This window comes from Cupressus sempervirens, chromosome 10 (genome assembly GCF_028749045.1).
Source record: "Cupressus sempervirens isolate cs-2001-9-10 chromosome 10, ASM2874904v1, whole genome shotgun sequence".
NCBI lineage: Eukaryota > Viridiplantae > Streptophyta > Pinopsida > Cupressales > Cupressaceae > Cupressus > Cupressus sempervirens.
In genome coordinates, this window is record NC_143127.1 from 128,493,075 (window position 1) to 128,512,357 (window position 19,283).

At 35.2% G+C, this 19,283-nt stretch overlaps 1 protein-coding gene across 2 annotated transcripts in view; it reads right to left on the reverse strand.

Annotated features, from left to right (window-relative positions):
- The window catches only part of LOC149532957 (uncharacterized), a 125,812-nt gene that overhangs the window by 88,173 nt on the left and 18,356 nt on the right, over window positions 1-19,283 (reverse strand). For both annotated transcript variants that reach the window (XM_089807295.1, XM_089807294.1), the window contains exon 5: window positions 4,095-4,247. In XM_089807295.1, the coding sequence (XP_089663421.1) occupies window positions 4,095-4,247 (153 nt within the window). The remainder of the gene's footprint in view (window positions 1-4,094; window positions 4,248-19,283) is intronic.

Here is a 19,283-nt window from a genome sequence, read left to right on the forward strand (position 1 = left end):
CAAACTGGTTAAACAGGGGACATTACAGAGAGTGAGGTAGATGAGCTATGCCTTCAAATGAGCTTAACACATTACTCCATCCAAAAAGTTGAAAATCAATCGAATGGGGCAGCCACGCATGAAGAAGATAATCGTGGTTCAAGGGCACAAGAAATCACACAAATCATTAAAGGAATTCATTAAGTGGGTACATGTGAAGGCAAACAATGTAATTCAATCACATGTTCCCCGTCTAAGACTTTCTATGATGAGAAAAATACTATGGACCAGCAAGTTGATGAGTCTGGAAATTCTGATTTTTATGACAGCAGCTGTACATTTTCACATGAGCACATGGTTAATGATACAACAAGTGAGGGTAATTCAGAGATTTCAATTAGTGGTGAACCTTAGTTTTATGAAGACTTTGACACAAGCGAGGGTACTTATGGTGGAGTAAGAACTTCAAATTTATCCTTAGCATGCTATGAGGGATTTTTCAGCTTACCCAGAGATTTATCACCCAGCTCTTATGAGATGGCCACGGCCTACTTGTTGATTGGTGATTTTACTTGATGGTATACTCCAGCTATCAGTGATTTGTCTATGTATGTTAGTAGTATATTCGCTAATTCTATTTGGCCTTCAAGGGTCAATGAGTTATTTGCAGATGATTGGGGAGAACATACATTACCCTACGTTCCACATGAGGTGTCTACATTTTTTATTCAGCAGTATATTGAACACAGTGTTACCATTCATGATGTTGGTGATTCACCAACCACTCTTTCCTTTACCCAGGATCATGTTGATTGGGTGATCGAGGATCCAAGTGTTAATAGTATCTTACATCTGGTGGATTATGTTGTGTTGTTACACGGTCACAGGATTATGATCTGTGTATTTCAGCCTTCTAACACGTCAGAGTTCAAGAGATTAGGATTACTCCCTTTTCACCAGGGTGATATGGTGGTGGAGTCAGATTGGTCGGATTTGTCATTGTCATCGGTACCGATATTACAGAAGTGGTACAATGGTACAGATATTACAAGAGCTGGTCAGTGGTATCTCAGACAGCGTATGAGTTCTCATTTGGGATCCAAGTAGAGCATCCCTATGTATTGCGTTTCATCGAGGAGCTAGGTGGAGAGTTTGGTTGCTATCATCTTGGGGTAGATATTGGTATATTGTTGAGCTCCCATCTTCACTTGACAATAGAGACTTGCAAGGGTCCCTCATGGAGTGAGGCATTCATTCTGACTGAGGGTATTGGCACACAGGGCAGCAGCACATGGTAGTTGGTGTCCCTTTATAGTGAGACTTGGGATCCTGGCATTCAGTTATTTGGCACATTAATCCTTATTGTACTATTCCACCATTCCGAGTTTGGGAAGATGCATGCCGGGGTATATCGGCTGAGGAGTAGAACCTCTTTCTCGAGATGAGTATGGGATCCTGGCATTTGGTTTTTGCAGATATGAGCGGATTGCTTGAGGGCAAGCAATCTTTGAGAAGAGAGGCTTTGTAATGTCCCCTTTTTCTGGGACATTATAATTCTGTGTTGCTGGCTCATTTTGCCTAAGTTTTAGGGGCAAAAAAGTTCTTTACGAGATTCAGTTCGAGATTTGGCCTAGACATTTCTAGTTTCAAACCAATCAGAGCAGTTTTGGCAGGTTGTCTGGATGCTTACTATTTTTAGTAAGTAAACAAAGCTCAGAATTCTTGGTATCTCAGTGCTAGTTTGGAAGCGTCTCACTGAGAGCTTTCCAACGAGCTATTGCATGTGCTTATTTGAGTTCATTTGGTCAATTATTTTGATGTCTGATGATTATATGGTTTACTGACTAAGTGACTGTTAAAGTTCATTTAACTTGTCACTTAATTTTAGAAAGGTACTATGTTCACTTAATTGACTAAAGGACAAAAAAGGTGCTTTATCCCACATTGCCTAAAAGGGCGTGCATCACATTGGGAAAAGTTATAAAGGTACAACAGACTCCACATGGGGAGGTATGAAGATTATAATATTTAAAAACAAATATTAATCTAGGAGCTAGAAACAGTGACTAGTTATCTCTTTGAGGACGCAAACCCTTGAAGAAACATTTGCAGGTCGGACACAAACCTAGCCTTCTTACAGATTTTATCTACATTTGCCAATCTAACTATATTATTGTTGTTTATAAAGATTGGATTTTTTTGGATTGATGCGTGTTATTGTATTGTTGTTGTATAATACAGTAACGTATTTGGCGGCTATTTGTGTTAACTGCTGGTTTATATATGTAATTCTGAATATTGGAGAAATCCAACAACCTTTACTGAATTTTCTTATATGCATATCTGCTGGTTACAAATCGATTAAAGTTCTGGAATTTATATCAAATATTGATTTACTGTTCAGTTTTAAATTTGTAAGTTTTATATCAAGGGTTTTTTAGTAAATATCTGGAAAGGGATATTATACTATTTAGTTTCTTATACATGAAATTTATGCAGCTGTTTTCCTGCAGGAATTGAGAGTTAAAAGTAGGGTAATAACTACGTGTGACAACTACTAGCCATAACTGTTGTATTTTTCTCAGAAGACATGACTGGGTTCAGCTGATTCATGGAGATTAGAATCTTGAAAAAGTTTATACATAAAACTGAAAGATACACCGATTGCAGTTTTCAAGATATGGTAGATGAAAAGACCCCGTATTTGATGCAAATTTATGTTGATAAATATGATTTTACTACGATAAATTAATCTCAACTATATCAACACTACATGATCCAATCTTAAAGTACTTCTGAAGATTTTTTATATATTTTACTGCATTTGAAGTTGCAAATTTAGAATTTTTTGACATTTTTTTCATACCTCAGTTTCTCCATCTATTCTTGTTTCTGAAAATCTCTTGGTAGATTGAAGCACATATAAAGTTGTTTCCAGGGTTAAGAATGAGCTTAGGCTGGGAACTACTCTCACAATTGTCCAACATAATGTGGCCTGACTAACATTTTGAGGTCCAGACGAAGATATTGCAGTCAATTTGTATTCCAAAACATAACTCAAACGCCAGCCAAACTTCCATTTTGACCACCCATACCATACTAACAATGATTGCAGCACTATGTAGCAGATGTAGGTGAGCCATTCAGCTCAGTTATGGAGCCTTACAGATATATTGGGGACTTTGTCCAGATTTAATAACATTATTACAGAGATTGGACAGCACAGCCGCATGATCTTGTGATGTCCCCTTTTTGAAATAGGATTTAGTAATAAATAATAATAATATTAAAATATAAAAGAATTAAAATAAAATTTAAATTAAAAAATATAAAACGATAGAAATAAAATATAACATAATTAAATTTAAATAAGTTAATGGAGGGTTAAAAACTTAGAAGTAATGCACTGAAAAGTTGTGACTTCCTCAAACATGAGATATAAAAAGGGAGAAAAGAACTTTATTTGAAAGGGGGAGATAGGAAGGAAGAGAAAAGGGAACATTACAAATCTGCAGATCCTTATTCCAATTCCATGGCTGCATGTTTTCTCTAGATGGCCTGCTACCGAAATGAACATCTTATCCTCTAGTTTTACATCAATTGTAAATTGTGTGGCGACTTGTCACCAACAATGAAATTTATTGATAATTGTTTGCATCCCAACTACCATATGCTCTAAGCTTTCCCACATTGAGATCTTTGTGATAAAAAATACTAGTGTTTTTCTTACAAAAATTTAATAAAACTAAGCTAGCATCCCAGTTAAGGCCATTACATTCAGAACTTGGTAAAATACCTACATTTCTCAAACATACACAGTACATTAAAAACCATAAAATTTCTCCATATTATGGCTATAAGACAAGCTTATACTTGAATTATGTTGCAAACAATATCATACATCTATCGATCGTGAGATGCAATGTAAATTTAATCATCACACAAAGCATAGTCAAGAAAAAGTGTGTACTAATGGAACTACCATCAACTGGATCAAGAATTTATCATTGTAAGAGATTACTTATGAATCATCCTGTACATGAATTCATTCTGGTCAAAACCTGAATAATAAAGACCTTAGAAAATAGACTGTAATTTAGAGTATTTGAAAGTACCTGCATCAAGGATATAGACATCTGATAAATAATAATCTGATGCATCTTCCCCACCTAAAACAATAATTTTGTTCATCCATGAGGAACAAGTGTGGCTATCTCGTGGAGAAGGAGGTGTTCCAGTTGTAGCAGCCTTTGTCCAGCTTAAGTTATCTACATATATGTACATTGCAAATCAGACAGCCTCTTAAAGGAATAGAATTGCACCTTCGCAAGGTCCAACCAGATCATATTTTTCAGTTCAGATATTTATGGAAAAGAAGGAAAAGCAAGTGAGAGTTTTCAGGCACAAATAGCATGTTGTGTGTAATTAAAACATTTCATCTCATCAGGATAAACAAAATGGAGTACAATTTTTCAAATTGCAGATTTAAAAATTCCTTTATAGTTCACACACCTGATTTTTCAGCTACCATTCTTGCCAACTTGGCCTATATTAGAGCATTGCTCGATCATTTTATAAAAATTATGAACAGTTGCCGGCAGTTCCTCCTCCTCTTGTCCATATTGATGACATTTTTGTTTGTTTATACTTGATTAATCACTGAAATCGCTCAAGTGTAAGTTAAAATCTCTGGCTTAAGTTCCCAAGCCAATCAGGGGTGTAAGTTACACCTCCATCCTTCCAACTCAGCACATATTAGTACCCTATGCAGATGATAATCCTCACTTTACACAATCAAAATCACAGCTGAGTCTCAATTTTTACAAGAAAATATCTATAATTTATTTAATTGAGTATGTAAAAAGCCAGGCTACTTTTAAGTTGATTCTAACATTTTGTTGAATTTTCTCTATGATCATGAATCAATTTGGACCAGTCAAACATTTGAAATTGTGTACTTGCAACATTTAAGTCCATTTATCAGTATGATGTTCACTTCCGAGGTTCAACTTCAGCCAAAGTCATAGTGTTTATGTATGAAATTCCTTGAGACATGAGCTATTTTTAAGTATCAAATAAACTTGTCACTAACATATTGAATACATAAATGCATCTGAATTTTCTAAGAAATCTAATAGTGTGCCACAACATTGCAATATATGAAATTTTGAAATCATCATGAACAGTTGTAGCATGGGCTTGCAACACAAATGCATACACAATTGAAAATAAAGAGGTTCAGAAGAAGACATTAATGCTGAATGGTATTAATTTTGAATATTAATTTTGAATAAGCTCATAAAAACAAAGAACATAGTATTTCACATCATCCTCTTAAGAGTCTCTCATTTGTAAAACTATGCAGAGGCTAAAACCGCAAATGCGCCAAATAAGGGTGGGAGAAAACAGGTGAATCTCAAAATAGTTAAAAAAACAATACCTTTAAGGCCAGAAGTCAAAAGCAAAAGACATCAGCAGATATAACCATGATGCAGGAGTGTCCGTGGTCTAGGAGCTATACTCATCAAATCAAAAACATTTTAATTTTAATTTTCTAAGGTTTTGCTGAATAAAGTTGTATGAGGAATAGATTTGTAATAAAAGGTGAATATTTTATTAAATATTTGCGGCCATTTTTTTGGAGGCAAGTTCAAATAGATGATTCAAATATGAATTTAGCATATTCTAGTTCAAACATTTGTGACAACTCATTATTTCCCTCCTAAGCAATGGCTATTCAAAATGGATGCCAAAAATGACTTATTGGTTAGACGTAGTTTCTATTTTGTGGGTCCTGTGAGTTTTTACTTTGCCATTTGTCAGCACGGCACATGTCTAAATGATCGTTCCCCCCACAATCCTTTGGGAGATTCGCATATGCACCACATGTCCATATAGCTTGTTCCTCTTAGACCATGGGCCCAAACTTCTACCACACGAAACATCAACGAACGATTTAAGGTGGACCTAGCTTCGGGATGCATTCTCACACATCGCGAAGGTCGTGGATAGTAACACTTGCACCACAGGTCTTCATGTGTGCTTCCAAATTCAAATGCCATCCACCTTTTGTAGAAGAATGAAAAACAATTCACGACCTACATAATGTACCTCCACTTCAGTTGACAGTGTGTTTGACAAATGTCTGATTATGAGGCAATGGGCAAGAGATGACAGTGATCTAATAGCGTAGGAAGAGGCAGCCAACGAATTTCACGCCACTTACGAACACGAAGTACAGGGTATACCCGAGCCTTTAAAATGGCGAAGGGAAAGCATTGTAAAGGAAGCCCGAACTGGGAATTGTTACAAAAATCGAGAGGATTCCTCTTTGTGTCTTAAGATTGTAATCAAGTTTTTAGGATTGTGAATATAATCAATCGTGCCTCAAGCCCTTTCGTCTCTATTGTAAATTGCATCTTCTTTATGAATGTCTTCTATGCGAAACTTCGACTTTAATATGCTCATAGGAACAACTATTGATGAGACTATGCACTATGCCTTTTTTGTTTATAGTTGTTATCATATGGCTTGTTCTACGTCTAGAGTTTTCTCCTTCAAAGAACAATAGTTGTTTCTAGTCGGAGGGATTCATTTTTGTGCCTCAACATCCCATATTAGGGTAACATGTGCACTCAGTCAAAAGTTTTGGCGTATCACCTTGGTTTTCATCAATATCTTTCTACAGCTTTTCCCCTACACAAAATGAAGAGTCAGCTTCTAAAATCTCGAAGATCGTCTAGCGAGGTGCAATAAGTGTGCCACACTTGTACTTTCTATAGATATTGTTGCCCCTTTCGAGGTCAACTTTGGGAGTCAACAGGTCCTACTGAGGGGAGTGGGTAGCCTAATCGACTTTCATTCTTAACATATTTGAGGGTAGGATTAAAAAAGCATCTAAAAGCATAAAAAGTAATTTCTAAATGGCAAATATGCTTGCCTCTTGGTTTTTCCATACCATTCTGGGAGGTAACCAAACCAAAATTTGAGGTAACTCGTGGAGTTTTAGCAATTTCGACTCTCACCCTTTCATTGCTAGACTTAGAGATTTGAGGGTCTGAAGATTAAGAAGTAAGGGAGAAAGGAGAAACAGATTTTTTATGGCATTTTCTGTTGTAGATTCTTCTTGCATGTTATGAAGACTTGTGATCAGATTTACATGCATCATATGTAAAGCCAATAGGTTTAGATATTGTAATCAGTTTCATATGCATCATGTGTGAAGCCAATAGGTTCAGAGATTGTAATCAGCTTAGGTTTTTTATTTCAATCTAGAATTCTATGCTTTATCTTGCATATTTGTAATCAGATATTTGAGAGTTCGCTGATTTATTTTAATGAAGGTTTGAATGGGGAGTATCTCTTTGCATCAAATCATGTATGACGTATTTACAATGCACCAACACTCATTACTTACTCAGGTATGAAATAATCAGTACATGGATTGTGTACATCACACCCCCCCCCCCCCCCCCCTACTCATGTCATGGCCTTAATAGCAAACAGATTAAAGAATGTTAGTTGTGACATAACTATAAAATATTAAAATGAGACCCAACCCTATTCCCCAAAAAGGTAGCTTCTCTATAAGACTTAATTGTGATGTAAGAAAAGATACAACAAAATGCCAAGGGCAACAAGAATAACAAATCTTAAGAGGCATAGCCTATAGAATGAATTTTTGGATGGAAAATCAGTACCTACATATGACTCAACTAAAAATGCTCTAAAGCATACTAAGGTGCACTCAAAATATCTAGATGGATTTAAGATTGTGATGTCCCCTTATATGATTTATGTTGAAGCCCAAACTACCCATTTCCTATCACCAACATTCCCCCCAATCCAAATTTGTGTGTGAGTTCTTCCCTTTCATCCCCCAAGCATCTGATTAGGATTTCAAAACCTCTGAGTGTGGAGGCATGACCAATTCCCAAGAAAATGTAAGGCATTGAACTTGGAAAGTTTCCATTCCCAACTTGACTTTCTTCCCTTCTCTACTTTATTCTCTATTTTCATTTAAGTATCGAAACTCCCCACACTACCATGCCTTTCATTCACAATGTTATATCTATCTCATAAGCACTTTGTAATTCCTCAAGCTATCATAACTTTCCAACAAACCCTAATCCTTGGTGTGGCCTTGTTAAGAAGTTAAACTAGTCCTCTCTAACATACCCCACCTTCAAAACCAGAGCTCTAAATTAAGGTACAAGTCATGGGGCATTCTCGACCTCCAAATTTTGACACTCCTGCCTCTTTTAACTATTCATCTCCATGTAGCACCTATTAATGTGAGTTTAATGGCCACTCCAACGTGCAGAACAAAATACTAAGTATACTATCCTCTCTTGAACAAGTAAACTTCAAATGCTAAACCATTTGGCAAATGTGTGATCAAATAAAGCGACCGCAAGATTTACAATGTCTACATTTGACTTTATGTTGGACAAAACTCAATCTAATGATGTTACATGTTGGTAATTGCACGAGGATTTATACTATTCTTTAATGAATCTATCAGCTTTCCTCAAATGGCAAATGATTTTGCAATGTAAGCTCTTTGACAAATCCTAACTTGAAATGAAGTGCAAAAGAGATTGAGTTTAGGAATTTACTCTACTCCTAGAAATGCAAGACTGTCGATGACTTAGTGAAACCAAAACAAACTTTGCTTTGCCAACTAGAACAACAACGAAACATTGATGCGAATCTTCTAAGGATATGTAAATGATTTTCAAATCACTTACACGCATCGACATCATAAGACATACAAAACAATAAGCATTTAGTAATTGAAGTTAAACATTGAAATGAGTTCAGAATAACTAAGCAATACAACTTGTAAACAACAAAGTACAAATGGTATAAGCATAAAAGGTTTCATCATCAATCAACAACAATTTCCATTCAACTACTCAACATGAGAAAAATCTAATAAGTGAGAAATAGGAAACCATGCTTACACCCAAAATAACACAAGTCTTCACTAAGCTTCAATGAGTTAACAATTATTTTGGCAATAATTGACAAAAATTTCAAACACGTCTCCTTACAAATTAAATGAGGAAGCCTTTATCTAGGCCTCTACTTACAAATGAAAAAAGGAAGCCTTACAAAGATGCATCCAAAATATCTTCCATTCAACTAAATACTACTTTCAATCAACATGAAATAAAATCTTACTCCAAATGTTACAAGCATTCACCATAAGAAACAAAAATGAAGAAGGAATAATTTTAATAGTATTATAGCGACAATTTCAACAAGCCTCTCCTCTTTAAAAATGAGAAGGCTTTGCCTTTTATAGTACTTTCCAATATAATGAGTGGCCAATATTGATTTGAAATCAAGGGCCAAGATTATGCCGATAGAACCCTAATATATCTAACATCTACAAGCATTAAATGTTGACCAAGTACAATTGGTCACGACTTTGTGAGCCAATGAAAAAATTTGCATTGCTTTAAAGGGCCAATAAATAATTGGCTAGGTGGAAGCTTATACAAGGCACCAATTAGTGGGCCAATGATGAAATGCCACATGGGCTTACAACAAATCTTTCTTTAGAAGATAATTTTATTTGACTTATCCTTTTTCGCAAATTTAATAAATCTAGAAATAATGTTGTTGAGCTCTTCCACTAAGGCACTTGGCATGATCTCACTGGTAAAAAGTGAATGGGCACCACCTCAACATGCTTGTCTTAAAGACTTGATTGAAATCTGACGATGATGATAGAATATCTCTTGATATTCAACATTATGAAGCCCTCAATTGCGATAGCATATTCCCAAACTGCTGCATCTTCATGTCTTGATGTCATCCTGAAATTTTTCAATTGGAAATCTTCTCATTGCCTTGACTTTGAACTTGCCCTTGTACTTGAAATCTTGATGGCTGCATGATGTCTTAATCTTGATCTCGCACTTGTAGTGATATATGTGTTTCATGTAGTTGGACAATCTAATTGAACATAAATTTAGGAGGAAATTCAAGTTTGCAATGCATTTCTCTATTTGCCTGTAGAAGTAATCATGATGTTGTACTTAATCTACAAACTCTATTTCAAATGATGTTTGAAAATTTACAACATAGATTGCATTAAGAATTCCAAGTTAAAACTTTACAATTCCTAACTTTCGGAATTTCATATTAATCAATTTTACTATGATGTCCCTTGTTCTAGTTTTGAATAATGAATACTCAAACCTTTGGATTGCCTCTAGATATGTCCTATATCCTTTTCTCGATACTTTTATTTTATTCCATACTATATCTCAGATGTGACTTGGTTTTCGAATATTACTCTCTTGTTTTTATTTACTTATGCTTTGTTGTCTATGGTGATTTAATATTACAGTTCTCTGATTCTATACTATTGGTGTATGTGTGACACTTATCCTCACTCTCTTGTTTCCTTGCTCAAATTAATAATTTTTTGTCTATGGTTTAAGTCTGTAACTGGTATCTAATTCTTTCATTGTTATCTTATCTTTCTAAGTCATTAATTTGTTATGTTGTCAATGCCAGTTGTCTTTGTCTACAGTTTGTTTATTTTCCAATTATTAGTCATCTCTGTCATGTCACCTTTTTATCTTCTTTCCAGTTGTTGCTACTTTTTCCCTCCTCTCTGTCCATGCTGCTTTCTTCTTATGCAAATCCTTGTATTTCTTCCATGTTATATATAAATATGAAGGAATTTCTATTAACAATATATTCTTCTTTGCAACAACCAGATGCATACAAATTCCCAAATCACAGTTGTTTTGTTATCTGAATGTATTGACGTCCGAATGCTTATATGTCACTAGCTCTCATATGTTCCACAAGTCCCTCCATCGCTGAATTGGTATTTCAGTGGCTTACATTCCTGACTGATGACTCCTTGCTATATCCAGATTGTTTTCTCGTAATTGGTAGTCAGTCTCCGATATGGAAGCCCTTGGTTATCATTTATAAGTTGTTTCTTCCGAAATTAGTAATTATTATCCTCCATTCTGACCTGTAGCTTGCATGGCTATTCATTTTCAATGCTTTCTTTGTTGATATCATAAGTTGTTGGCTTGGCCTCCTATAATACCTTCATAGCTTCCGATAGAGACTGCATGTATCCATTGAATTGCAACGTCTTATATTCATTGCAATGCCCTTATAGTTTACTTTTTGTTTCTGAGTTGACGTTAAATACATACTATTAAATTCTTAAGGTTGCACCCTTTGAAAGTTCATATCGTTTCAGGATCTCATTTTCCAGATAATATTCACTATCAGTTTATTTTGATACGATTCAATGATTAAGTGTAACCAAACCATAATATTAGTTTCTAATTATGCCGAACTATATGCTCTTGTTCGCGTATTATTAAATACTTTGTTTTGGTCTAGCATGAAATTCTTCATCTAGTTTGATATTATTAAATATAATCTTTTATAATTATTATTTATTAATTAATAATATTTACTTATTTATAATAATTTTATTAATTAATAAATTATTTATTCATTATAAATTATATGTGATGTTCTCTGCTATTGTCAGCCTAATGTCACGTTAATAATTACTTTTCCTTATACTCAGTATTTTAATAATTTAATAATATTATTTAGCTATTTATTTTTTATAATTCAGTTTTATATTATTATTAGATGTTACTAATCTCCTTATTATATTTATAATATATAATAATAAGCTATATTACAATTTATTCTTTTATTATATTATTAAATCTTATAAATATGGGGACATGACATTTACCCAGCCATGCTGTAATGTTCAAGCTACATGAAGGATTTCCGAAATTTGTGCTCACTGGGCAAGATTTTTCAGAAATTTCACCTTTATTGGGTAAGCTCTCATTTGTCGTATCAGAATTTAACACTTGATTCGGCCAATAAAAATGCACAATTCAGAAATTCATGCACTATTGGGCAAACATCAGAGATTTTTGAGATTTTGACCTTAACTGAGAAGACACTTTCGGATTCAATAGCCCTATTGGGCAAGACCTCCATGCATTTTCAGAATTTTATATTAGGTTGCACTAAAATCACAATGGCCATTGCAGAATTCAAGGCCTCATTGGGCAAGATAGATAACTTATCTCGGAATTCAAACAGCACTTAGGCAGACAACCATTAATTCAATTTGGAAAGCCATATGGAGTTGCGCTAAGAACACACAGGTTTTCAGAAATCCACTGAGCATTGAGCAAGAATACACAACCACATTTGGAAATTTGATCTTCAGGTGGAAAACCTCTATAACACAAATAAGACAATGGTAATTACTTGTTTATTACTGAATTAAGAATACAATTTACAGGTAATTACATTGCACTGAGTTTATAAAAGAAACTAAAGACTATTCAAGACAAGAATAGAAACATTCTACTCCAACTAAACTGGAAAAAAATTTAAAACTAATAAATTACATTATTGACCATTAGCTACATAGAGATATTATTCTAACACCCTCCTTAATGGTCAATAAGTCAAATGTACCAAGTTGCCCCCTAAATTTAACTTATCTGGGCTCAAAGACCTGGTGGGAATATTTGCACTCTGATATTCTATTGAAAGATATTGTTTTTAAACTGATCCGTTTTCTACCCGTGCAATAGCATTTTCCAGCTGTCTGGAGGTGTTTTTTCCTTCATTCTAAGAGCTTCAACATGCTCTTTTTTTACAACACTAGTTTTTAACACGATTTCATTTTGTGTTTTGTTTTCTGTATAACCTGCTCACGATTTTTTGTGATTGGCAACTCTTCTGTGAGCCTTTTTCATGGCTAGGGTTTCCTTTTCCAGGTTTCAGATTTGCATTATTCACTTCACGCTGTGAATTCTATCTTGGCTAGGGTTTCATGACTGTCCGCAAACTTTATGTGGTTCTTTTTTATGTTCAACAAGGGTGTTAGAAGAAAAACATAACCCAAACTGATGAGCTAAGAAGAACGTTGTAGTGAAGAAACCCACGCGACAGAATACGAATTGAACTTGCACGGCCAAAATAAAGCCACACAAAAACCCCACAAATTTCTAAAACAAGCAATCTTTTAATAAGAAAAAAAGAACAGGTTGCGCTAGAAGCAAATTGCACCAAGATGTGAGACTAAAATGACTAGGCTTACAAATATGTAGATAGAAAAAAATTCAAATAACTCCCAAATGGAAAATTTTTGAAGTAAAACTTTACTAAATATCCCAAACCCGCTCAACACCATGTAATGCAAATGAGACAATAGTCATTTCTTGTTTATTACTGAGGTAAGAATACAATTTATAGGCAATTGCATTACATTAAGTTTCTAAAAGAAACTAACAACTACTAAAGAGGAGAACAGAAACATTCTAGTCTAACTAAACTGAAATAATCTAGACTAATAGATTGCTTATTGACCATTAACTATGTCTAGATATTATTTTAACAACACCATCCTGCAATTTTCGGAAATTTCACCTTCATGGAGCAGGCCTCCATATGCCAGATCAGAATTTGAGGCTTCACTTGGCAAGGCTTGCAGTGTCACTTTGGAATTTAATCCTTGATTGGGCAAAATCAACATTTCTATGGGAAAACCAAGCCCCAATTGGCAAGCTTGGGCATGGAATATTTTGAGAGTTTGAAGTTCATTGGGCCAAGCTTGCATAATGTCTGAATTTCAGATGAAATCATGCCAGCATAAAAGGAATTTTAGAGATTTTAGCCTCAGTAAGTTGCTTGACTTCCTTCCTTGTTCAAATTTAAATTCCTCATGCATTTCAAGTGCCGCCTTTGCTTAACGTCTTGATGCTTACCTCACTCAAACCTAGTCTTTACCAACGAATTCAAAAATTCAAGATCCAATCCCCATATATCCTTACAGACTTCATGTTTCTCATTTGATTGTCTTGAATTTCAACTCCTTGGCTTTCCCCTTAATCATCTTGAATCTAAATTTCACTCTGTCCTTCATATCAATTGAAAATTCATTGCTCTTTGATAGCACTTGATCCACTTTGAGTTTGATTCCAAATTGTCAAGCCCTCTCAGGCTTGACCCAAGTTGCCACTTTGCATGTGTTACATGAATTGCCCATTGCTCACTTGATCATCACAAAACTTGATCTCGTTGTCTCTTTTCAATGACTAGAACACCACAACTAGCTGAAAACTTACTCTCAAATTGCTGCCGACCTACTGCTAAAGTAAAACCTACTGATAACAACTGCAAAAAGAGGGGTTCCAATCTGTAATAGGGTGATGGTGTGAAAATCTCAAGGTTGAGTGTTCAACACTCAACTCAATTCAAATTCACACATTCTTCAAACAACCTCTGCTCTGATTTTCAATTTTCAGATGTGCATTTTACTTATTCTGCCCAGATTTTTGCCTTAGTTCGTGCTCCTCTTAATCTGATCTGTCTTTGGATTGTGTTTTCAAATTATGCCTAAAACAACTACATTTGACCTTTATTTATAGCCTCCGAACACATTTAATAAAGGGTCACGTACATTTGCTAAGGAGATGACCTTGACATTGTCAAATTTTGCAGTTAAATTACCGAATCCATTGTCTATTAACAGAGCCGACCTGCTCATAAAGCTTCTCCAATTCGCATTTTGAAAAACAAAAGTAAATTTTTTCCTAAAACATGCCAATTTTTACGAAGATCAGATTTTACAACAAGAGCTGGAAACTTTTAAGATTTCAACCAACTTCCTAGGTCAGAAATCCTTTAGGAAGTTGGAAATAGTTAAAGTATTGGGTCTGACTTCCAGCTTGGAGCTGGAAATGAGTAAATGTATACCCAATTTCTTGTTAAGACTCAAACTTGCTTTGCATTTCTCAAAACATTTATCATTAACCTTCTTCAGTTTTGGATTAAAAATTGGCCAAAGGATGTATTTCCATGAGAATCTCTCACGGATCTGCCCACAAGTCTTGTAATAACCAGGCTGACCAGCCACTGAAATGTCTTTGAAATCTGACCTCTGATCGTAAGTTCAGGTACTGACATTTTTCTATCCATGTCGAAAAGAGACCCTCCCTTACCTTTTACCTATCATTTGTGTCATCAGGAATACTATTGACAAAACATTATTTGCATAATCAGCTTGCATTTGCTCCTTCCAACCTGCTGCTACCTTTGAAACTTTAACACGTGTGGCCTTCTCAACAATGCACCAGCCACCACGTTTCTCTTTCTTCTAACATATATAATATTGAAGTCATAGGGTTGGAGTTTGTAACCCAATTTTTGCTGCTATTGTACTTAAGGCTATTGTGGTCAGTTTTAACAATAAATCTTCCTCAGTTTTAACAATAAATCTTCTTCCAACTAAATATTTATTATGCATTATGGATTATGGCTAGCATCTCCTTGCCATATAGATTGACTCTATTCTTTCACCTCCTCTTTAACTTAGTACTTTCAAATGCAATATGGTGTTTATTTTGCATTAGGACAACCCCAATAACTTTGTACTTTCAAATGCAATATGGTGTTTATTTTCCATTAGGACAACCCCAATACCTTCACCTGAAGAATCACATTCAAGCTCAAATGGCTTACTAAATTTTGAAATAGCTAATAATGGGCATCTGTTCATTAAGCATTTGAAGCTCAAGAGCTTGCTGCATTTTTTCTGACCAAGCAAAGGCTCCTTTCTTTGTCAAATCTATAAATGGGGCCAATTGAGAAAATCCTTTGACAAACATCTTGCAGACTAGAAACCACATAACCCAAAAAAAAAACCTTCTACCATGCACATTTAGAGGGTGAAGGCCACTCAAGAATGGCTTTGATCTTCTCAAGATCGACACTAACTCCCTCGGAGCTGATTATATGTCCAAAACATAACAATTATATCATATCAAAGTTGCTTTTAGACTCCTTAGCAAGCAAGTACAAACTCTTAAGGATACCCAAAACTTCATCCAAATCTCAAATGCTCTTCCCAAGACCTACTGAAAATGAGAAGGTCATCAAATAAGATAAGAACAAACTTACGCAATTGCTTCTTGAATATTTTGTTCATCCACTATTGAAAAGTTATATTGTCATATTTTCACTCTATCGCACCAATGCAAATGGGTACCCTTTCTTTTTTCTTGGTAGTTAGGCAGTTGTCATGTTGGAAACAATTCTTCAATTGTAGATTGTCATTGATGTTTACACAAATGTCAATATTAACCGAGCAATGTAGAGCTTGCAGTATTAACCTTGTGTATCTTAGTATTAACCGAGCAGTCGGGTAATGAAGACTTTCCACTATTAACCAAGCAGTCGGTTAACAAGATGGATTCCTACTTGCAGTACTGACCAAGTGGTCGAACATCAAAGGCTTGCAGTATTGACTAGGTGGTCGGACATCAAAGGCTTGTAGGATTGGAATTGAAGAAGTCACAGTGTCAACAGAGTGCTTAATCCTAGTGTTGATCGAGTGACAACAGAATGTAATTGTCAAATATTTTATTAATGGAGGTCGACTATTTGGATGTTTATTAATGTTTTGAAAAGGTATTCAAGCCGACTAGCTTATGATATATAAGAAAGGTCAAGTTGTGAGGACAAGAAGTAAGAAGTGGAATATGAAATAAGATGGATATGTGAGCGAAGGCAAAAGGCAGAGCAGGAAAGCGTGAAAGATAAGCTACAAAGAAACATTTGATCAAGAAGGTCAAGCTAGAATAGAGATCTGAATCTGCAAAGATAGTTGCTTCATAAATCAGGTCAAAATTGTTGTTACTTTCTAACCATTGTAGCAGTAAAGAAATCTTTAAATAGAGTTGACTTAACAGTCATTTTGTAAATCCTCTAACAAGGTGACATTTCAAGATTGAAGTGTTTAAAAACCTCCAACCAGGCCGCTCCTAACAGGGTGATCTAAATCCTCTAACAGAGTCATAATTTACAATATGTTTTGTAACCTTTAACAGGGTTGGCTCCTAACAGAGCTCACTTCAAAAAGGTGAAAATTATTGTGACTAGTTGCAAGGTGTTTTCTCCCAAATTGGGTTTCCACGTTAAATCTTGGTGTCATCTGTGTTCATGTTATTTGCTTATGCTCTAAGTTTCTGCAAGTAAGTTACTGAAGGATAAAACAGTTTAATAAATCTTAAGATTGCTTTGTTAACCGAGTGACAATAAAATTCTAATGTTAACCGAGCTATCCAGTATTGCATGATTAGTGGAAGTTTGTATTGACATCCAAGGGAAAAGGATTTGTTTTTGTGGTAATTGATTCACCCCTCCCCTGTCAATTACTCCTCTTACATTTGCAACAATTGGTATCAAAGCAGTTGGTGCTTGCACGAAAGGTTTTTAAGGACATAAGCTAAAGATCAGGATGTCTTACAAAAGGGAGATCCCTAAGCTAAACAGAAAAAACTTTTCAGCATGGCAGGAGTTGATGAAGCTACATATATCAAGCATCAGTGATATTGGTGTGTTCTACCTGGAGAACAAATATGTGCCACCAGCCAAGCCTATGACTATGGAGCAAATAAAAGAAGCAAAGGATCACAATATTATGATGATTGATATTGAATCCTCTTTGAACTATTCTGAATTTGATGAAGTCAAAGATTGTCCTAATGCAGTTGACATGTGGAAAAAGTTGAAAAAAGTCTTTGGAGGTGACAAAAAAGTGCAAAGAGCCAAGGCAGAAAGTTTAACAGGTAAATTTGATCACTTAAAATGAAAGAAGATGAGAACATCACGCAATACAATGAAAGGGTCAAAGAAAGTGTTAGTGCAATCAGAGCTGCAAGAGCTAAAATTGATGGTGAAATAGTAATCAGCAAGGTACTAAGACCTCTTCATCCTATTTATGCAATTAGAGTTTCAGGTATTCAAGAGATGAGATGCAATCCAGCACATGACCTAACCCTAGATACTCTTGTGGGAAAATTGGCTGCTTTTGAGTTGGATAACTTTGATAACTATGCTCCTTCCAACAATCTTGAATATTGTAATGTCCCCTTTTTGGGACATTAGAAATATTGAAGTCTTATTTTATATAATGTTAAAATTGACTCTGAAACGTAAACTCAAATTATTAAAAGATAATTTAATGTTATAAAGAGGGCAAAAGGTCAAGGAGGAATGAGACGAAATGCCAAAGGGAAGTTGAAGAGTCACAAGGGAATAGGACGAAAGCCAGAGGGGAGTCGAAGAGTCTTAGTTCGTGTATTAAAAGGGGAAAGCGACTCATTGTTGGACATGCTTGATTTATGATTCAACTCAGTTTTCTCTCTTGTGAGACTTTTCAGAAAGCTTCAACTTTCAGCTAGTTTGAGGGCATAGCCCCTCGTGCTAGCAGATAGTGGACGCAAACCCATCATCCCGGGAGACACCAGTTCAGGTGTTTCATTCGCACTTACTAGTTCTTATTCTAGTATTCCAATCTGACTGTTAATCTGTATTTAAGGTTGGGTTTTTGTACTGGTTATTGTATTGCTGTTGTATAATACAGTAACGTGTTTTTCAGAGTTGTATGAGAGTTTTTTGATAAAGGTGTTTCTTGCTTGTATTGTTGTTGTAAAATAGGAAAAAAGGGCAATTTTGTGAGCATCACCTAGATCCAATGAGTGCTAAGTGTTCCATTTATTCTCATGAGAGGTGGATTCATGTTGAATCACTACTCATGAAACATGGGTCAATGAATTTGACTCAAAAATCACACAGTTAAATCCTGATAGCAATGTCACAGAATTAGATATAGTTACTCATGAAAGGAACAAGTTGAAAATTAAGCTTAAGGATGCACAAGACTTTATTCATAAGTTTAAGGATCAGATTGAGAGCACAAGATCTAAGAAAGCACCTGAACAAATCAAGGATAATTCGTCAGCTACAAAACTTTAAAAAGAGAATGAAATTCTGAAGGATGAATTGGAGATCACATCATTAAAGATGAGCATGATGGAAGATGAGAAAAAGAGTCAATCAGATTTGAGAATTGAGAATGTAGATCTGAAATCACAACTTACTAAAGTGACATCTGAACTTGAGAGTACACAACTGAAGTTTGTAGAACTTGAGAAGTATAATACTACTGTAAAAGGAGAACATACACAAACTAAGCAACATCTTGAGAAGCTGTACAAAAGCACAAAGAAACTTGATGAACAAATTATGGCACAAAGGCCTGTTGGAGATAAGACAGGAATTGGATAGTTGAACGAGAATCATCTAAAGAATCTGAAGTTACTGAAGAACAAGTACTTGTGAACCAACAACCTAGTCAACAAGCAGATCTGAACAATGAAGGACCAAATCAACCTAACCAACCTAGAGATCAAAGGAAACAATTCAAT